Genomic DNA, 6,348 nt, shown 5'->3' with positions numbered 1-6,348 from the left:
GTATCTGAACATGTATAATTTCAACAAATATTCATAATTTTGCCTCGTAAAGTAGTCACCACGAACAGACTTAAAATCTCAAAGCTTTGCGAGGTAGTCGCCGAAACAGACTAGAATTTAAGATTTTATGCTTTGCAAAGTAGTCGCCGAAACAGACTAGTATTTAATATTTTAAGCTTTGCAAAGTAGTCGCCGAAACAGACTAGAATTTAAGATTTTATGCTTTGCAAAGTAGTCGCCGAAACAGACTAGAATTTAAGATTTTAAGCTTTGCAAAGTAGTCGCCGAAACAGACTAGAATTTAAGATTTTATGCTTTGCAAAGTAGTCGCCGAAACAGACTAGAATTTAAGATTTTAAGCTTTGCAAAGTAGTCGCCGAAACAGACTAGAATTTAAGATTTTATGCTTTGCAAAGTAGTCGCCGAAACAGACTAGAATTTAAGATTTTATGCTTTGCAAAGTTGTCGCCGAAACAGACTAGAATTTAAGATTTTATGCTTTGCAAAGTAGTCGCCGAAACAGACTAGAATTTAAGATTTTATGCTTTGCAAAGTAGTCGCCGAAACAGACTAGAATTTAAGATTTTATGCTTTGCAAAGTAGTCGCCGAAACAGACTAGAATTTTATTCATAATCTATATCATCGTCACTCTCATTATAAGCATATACTTTTAAACTACTTTCTGGTTTAGCATCATGCGACTCGTACATATTAGTTTTCATTATCTCTAAGTGCTTTCTTGTGATAATCATTGAGATCGGTGTTTCATTTCTTGTTCTAAGTGCATATTTGATGACACACGTAGCATTAAGTGTATCATGCACAAGTCTATTTCTTTTCTTAGTTTTAATGTCAGGTAGCATAGAAAAACATCTTTCTGCCTCAGCGTTTGAGTGAGGAAGAGATCTCACTAAGCTTAATAATTTTCGCAATTCTGGATATCTCAATTCATTCTTTTCTTTCTCGGCAGAACATATTGCTATCCACATGTCATCAAATTCTAATTTTGACCAATATTTCTTTATAACACTGCTTTCTTTTGCATTTAGAAATTCCCATTCTTTTTTAATTGCATTTTCATGGAAATTTCCTAATCGACGGCATATTTGAAGTAATTTAAAGCTGCTGGCTTCTCGATCCTCGTCAAATAATGCCTTATCCTTTTCAAAAATATCCAAATTTTCTAAAAAGCTGTTAAATATTGGGAAACGATCACGAATTTCTTTGCTTGCTTTTATGAAGAAAGCTAAACAATTCTGTCGAATTGATTTCACTTGTGCTTCAGTAATTTTTTTTTCTTCCAACATTTTTTCTAAATAACCAGCACAATCATAACCTATGTTAATGGTCTCTACAGGGAGAAAGTTTTCATTTTTTAAAAATGTTTCATTGCGTACAAAAGGCAAAAATACATCTTGCTTCAATAGTACTGGTTTAATAAATTTTTGTAAGAAAAATAAAAGAAAATTTCTTGAACATCTAATAATTAAATGAATTTTTGTTTCTTTACTTTGAAAAAGAGCGTTAAAAGTATTAAACTTTTTTAAAACAGTTTCCAAAAAATATAAATAAGCTTTTGTTTCGCTATTTTCCATTATAATTAGCAATTCCTCTGCTTCTTTTATTTTTTCAAGTTGCTGTTCAACTAAAAACTTTTGTATAGTATCCCATTTTTCCAGAATGCGTTCAATACATTTGTGACACGAAACCCAACGTGTTTCTCCATATTTTATTAAATTTTTAGTGTTTTTATAAAAAGATTCCTGAAACTCTTTAAATATAGCATATCTTTTTGTACTTCCATTTATGAAAGACACTATTTTTTTAATGAATATTGTGCATTCATTTGGCAATGTTTTACATGCACTAGAGGCTGTTAATGCTGAGGAATGACAAATGCATGGCATTGTTACCAACTGCGGACAAATGTTTAAAAGTCTTGTTTTAAAAGAATCATGTCTTCCAATCATAACTGATGCATTATCACAGCTTAATCCAATGACGTTATATATAGGTATTTCTCTTCTATTAAGTTCCTTATTGAACGCATTAAATATTTTGTCTGCAGAACAATCTTTTGCGTCTAAATTAATTAAATGCAGTAAATTATCTTGTGTGCGCAATGATTTACTGTCTACATGTCTTGTTATAAGTGTCATTTTTTTCTCATTCGTACTGTCTGTTGTTTCATCTACAAAAACAGAAAACCTATGACGCTTCAAATCTTCCCTTATTTGTTCCGTTTCATAGGGACTTAAGACTTTAGTAATAATATTTTGTATTTTTGTCTTTCCCAAAGTCATTGATTGCAGAACATCCGGCTCTTTACCAATATCTTGAAATAATTAAAGTAATTCTTTGCTATATTGAAATGGAATTTGGTGCTCTGCGAAAAACGCTGCAACTTTAAGTTCAGCTGCTTTTACTCTATCATTTGTAACGAAGTTCCCCGTTACATATACGAGATACCGAATAAAGAACATAAAAGCTACCGAACAGTGGATATTATTAATCCCTACGTTACCGACTCGTGAGATAGGCTCACGAGTGGATTATAGCTAACGTCAAGGATAGACCCCGTTGACAGGCAGAGGCCCGGATGAAAAGACCGGCGCTCCAGTAAACGATGTCCAGGTTGTCCTGAGAAGTAAGGCAGGGCCATGCCAAACAACCCAGGCAACCTGAGATAAGGAGAAGCGGCCTCGGGGAGTCCTAAAACAATGACAGTGTCTATAAGTCCCCACGAGGAGGGGAAATAGAACATCGAGTCTGGCTTGAACGCTGGTTACGCGCGTCAAGCAGGCTGCGCGAATGTCGTGCGCAGACTGCCATAGCAGGCAGTCGGAACGCGACCATGGGACTGTGCTGATGTGTCCGTGCGTGCTGGTGAGCGCGTGACGCGGCACTCAGACAGCCATGGGTCGGTTCGCGTACGTGAGGCGTGTGCTATAGGCCAGCCTGCACGTACGTCACGACTGGATACCGGCCAATGCATAGTGGGTTGTGCAGGGGCGTAGTTAGCCCGTTGGAATGTGTCCCGGTGCCCTCCGTAATCCCATAGGCTTGCGCTATGGCTGGACGGGCTGTGAACATTGCCTCCGTGGTGGTCCGCTCCTGGCAAAACTCTATGCTTTGGCAATTGATACCGCATGTTCCCGCACTCCTCACCACCACCAGTGTGTGGGTGGTGAGGAAGAAATGTATGCCCCTCAGCAGGCAGGTCTGCGAGGCTCGGACTTCCGTAAGGAACCCTCCCCTCTCTCCACGACCTAGCATACTGAGCGACCCTGGTTACCGCTACCGTCCATATGCATGGCCGCAGGGCCGTATGAGATGCATAAAGAATGGGGTCGAAGGACCCAACTGATAACGTAGGGTTGTTGGCCACCCAACTGACCAACTGGCGCCCTGATACCGATAGAAAAGGATGGGCGAAGGTAATGGGAAAACCCGTAGTGTGAGTGGCCCCTCACACTGACGGGAATAACCTTACAAATGGCGCCCAACGTGGTTTCTGATTATAGATTAATTATTCGGCGTACGAATAATCCACAAGTCCGAGAAGTACCGGAAGTGTTGGAGTTTTTCAGGGAATAGGTGGCCCACTATTTTCTGGAGGCTCGGAAACGCTGAAAAAGCATGAAACGATCATCTGGTTGTAAAAGGGATCAAATTCTGTTAAGAATTGATAGCCTGATCGAATTGACGTGTTCACGTAGAATTCGAGCAACCCATGCTAAGCTAACGGAAAATTCGATGAGAACCACGGGCGCAAATATAATTTAATATTATATTCGCCCGTGTTAAAATCTAACGCTACCGAAAAGGCTTGTTGAGTAGGCAAGTGACAGCTGAGCGCTTGTTTGTAAACAAGTCGACCGGCTGAGCTGAGCTACGCTGCCTGGCGGAGCCGACCGGCTAACTGTCAGAGCATTTCAATTAGCCAGCTATCGATATGTTGCCAAACATAATTACCGAGTTTGAACGGAAATTCGGAAATTTGGCAATGTAGGATAACGCTTCGCTATCGCTTGCGGTGATCGACAGTACCACGGATTAAGAATTTGATCCTAGTGCTGACATCTAAGGGTCCGCAAATGAAATAAGGATTTCGAACGTCTAATTCGAAAGACGACTGCTATCGAGCAGAACGATACATGAGAGTATGAGAATCACTTAGATCGTCTGCGCATGTCCAAAGCTCGGGTGGGGGTAACCTATCCGACGGACGGCTAACGGGGCAAACAAAATTTTGCCGGATCACTCCAGCGACAACCCTTGGACTGAGCACACGAACAACGCACTATTAAATACGTAGATGGCTGAGTCCACAGGACGGAAGAGGAGTACCGGGTCGGGCGACTCTGATGAGTTCGCAGAACCGACAGCTACCGATGCTTCCCAGGCAAACCTGGAGAAGAAGCTCTCGAGTCTAGACGAGAGAATGGAAAAACTGGAAGGGTCTTTCCAGGATTTCATATCTCAAGTCCAGGAGGCTTTCGACAAGCTGCTGAAAAATAAGACTGTTCCTGAGGAAGCAGCAGTGGCAGCTGCTTCTGCTACCGAAAAGCGCGCTAAAGGCCGACCGCGAAAGACCGCGGCCGCTCTACCGGCATCGGCCAATCAGGGTCAACCTTTGTTGACAGTGACAAGGCCGAGTGATGATCCCGAATCCCAACCGACATCAGACGATGCTTCGGCTGAGATATTCCAGGGGGCCTACAGGACGAGGGTCCTGAAGGGAAAACCTGGAAAAGTTACCGGCCAAGGGGATGACTGTATGCCCCGTTGGCGTGTTCACGAATCTCTCCAGAGGGCAAACTTAACCTTTGCGGTCGATGGAACGGAGGCGGTTGAGAGTTTTATTTCTCGAACCGATGCCGTCCTGAACCTTCTCAGGGTAAGAGATTCCGACCTTGTTGACGTCTTTCCCCACATCCTAACAGGTGTGGCGAGGATGTGGTTTGAGGATAACGAATTCTCAACCTGGTCTGACATTAAGTCCGCCTTAAGGTCTTATTTCAAATCACAAACATGGGAGGAAGAACTGGAGACTGAGCTTCTAACAAGAACTCAGGGTGCTAACGAATCTGTGCGAGCCTGTTTGCAGACTATACAGTCGTATATTCGGAAAATAGGCAGAGAAAGATCGGATTGGAGCTGAATCGCTATCGCGCACAAGAATATGCTACCGGTGTATAGAAGAGGCATTGCTATACACAAATACATGACGAATCGAGAATTCGAGCGTTTGGCGCTCAATTTCGAAGCCGCTTATAGGTAGTCATTGAAATACCGTCCACCTGCCGCGCCTGAGGAAAGCTTAGTTCCTGAGTTGGCGTATACTAGCAGTCATGGAAGATCCCGAGAGTCTAGGCGACACGGTGTGCGTGCCCTAGAAGTGGATAAAACATCCAGCTCTGATACCGACGAATCAACAACGGAAGATTCGAATGATAACGAAGAGCATTTGAATGCCTTCAAATCAACAAGGAACCGACAAGGAACCAGTTCCAAGTCGAAAGCTTCGTTAGATAAGGCAGCTGGCAACAATAACAGCCGGCAGGGCTCAAAACGTAAACAACCGGGCCCGAGCGCTACCTGCTTTAATTGCGGGAAAGCTGGACACGGTTGGAGTGCGTGTAAAGAGCAGAGAACAATGTTCTGTTACCGATGTGGCAGCAAAGGGGTTTCTGCAGCGGAGTGCCCTAAATGCTGTTCAAAAAACGCCAAGAGGAGTTAGTAAAATTTCCCGAGAATGTTACGACACTCCAAGAGCGGAAAAACATGATACCGAAAATCTTGGGTGAAAACCAAGATAATATATTCCCGGATAATTATGTCGAAGAATATTCAGTACAGCAATGTGTGAATATTAACCATAATTATCGCTCCCGCGACTTCTCAGACCGACATGTTATGTTGGAGACGGAGAATGTAAATAAACACTCAGAGGACACAAGCGCTCGAGTGGTTGCTACCGAAAATTCGAACGATGATCAATCGGTCGATAAGTTACCGGTCGGTGATATTACTGATATAGTAATTACGACGTTTGGCGATAGATCTAGGAAACTAGCATTCTACACCACGATCACCGTACAAGGGGAAAAGCTGCGTGCGCTGATGGACTCGGGAGCCTCACGCACGTTTGCAGGCAAAGTAGCCATTGAATTGTTTAATTCAATTGGTATACAAGCCAATAAAATAGAACCCTTAAGAGTTACCGTTGGCAACAATTACACATGTAAAGTAATTGAGTCCGCCAAGATCCCGATATTTCTTGAGAGGAAGACAACTATAGTTGACACACTATGGATGCCTTCTTTATCAAGCGATTTTATTTT

General features: G+C 42.4%; 1 protein-coding gene across 1 annotated transcript; it reads right to left on the bottom strand.

Moving 5' to 3' along the window:
* Positions 1-624: 624 nt before the first annotated feature.
* Positions 625-3,736, bottom strand: LOC136776139 (protein FAM200A-like). Its single transcript, XM_066731514.1, has 2 exons — positions 3,733-3,736; positions 625-2,336 (listed from the first exon to the last, which is right to left on the bottom strand). Exons 1-2 carry the CDS (start codon positions 3,734-3,736, stop codon positions 625-627), a joined length of 1,716 nt encoding a protein of 571 aa, XP_066587611.1.
* Positions 3,737-6,348: the final 2,612 nt, after the last annotated feature.

Source organism: Prorops nasuta, unplaced genomic scaffold (genome assembly GCF_024137725.1).
Source record: "Prorops nasuta isolate Cenicafe-Biocafe unplaced genomic scaffold, Cenicafe_Pnas_1.2 PNAS00009, whole genome shotgun sequence".
Classification (NCBI taxonomy): domain Eukaryota; kingdom Metazoa; phylum Arthropoda; class Insecta; order Hymenoptera; family Bethylidae; genus Prorops; species Prorops nasuta.
The sequence above is the reverse complement of the archived record's forward strand: the minus strand, read 5'-3'. Positions and strand labels throughout refer to the sequence as shown.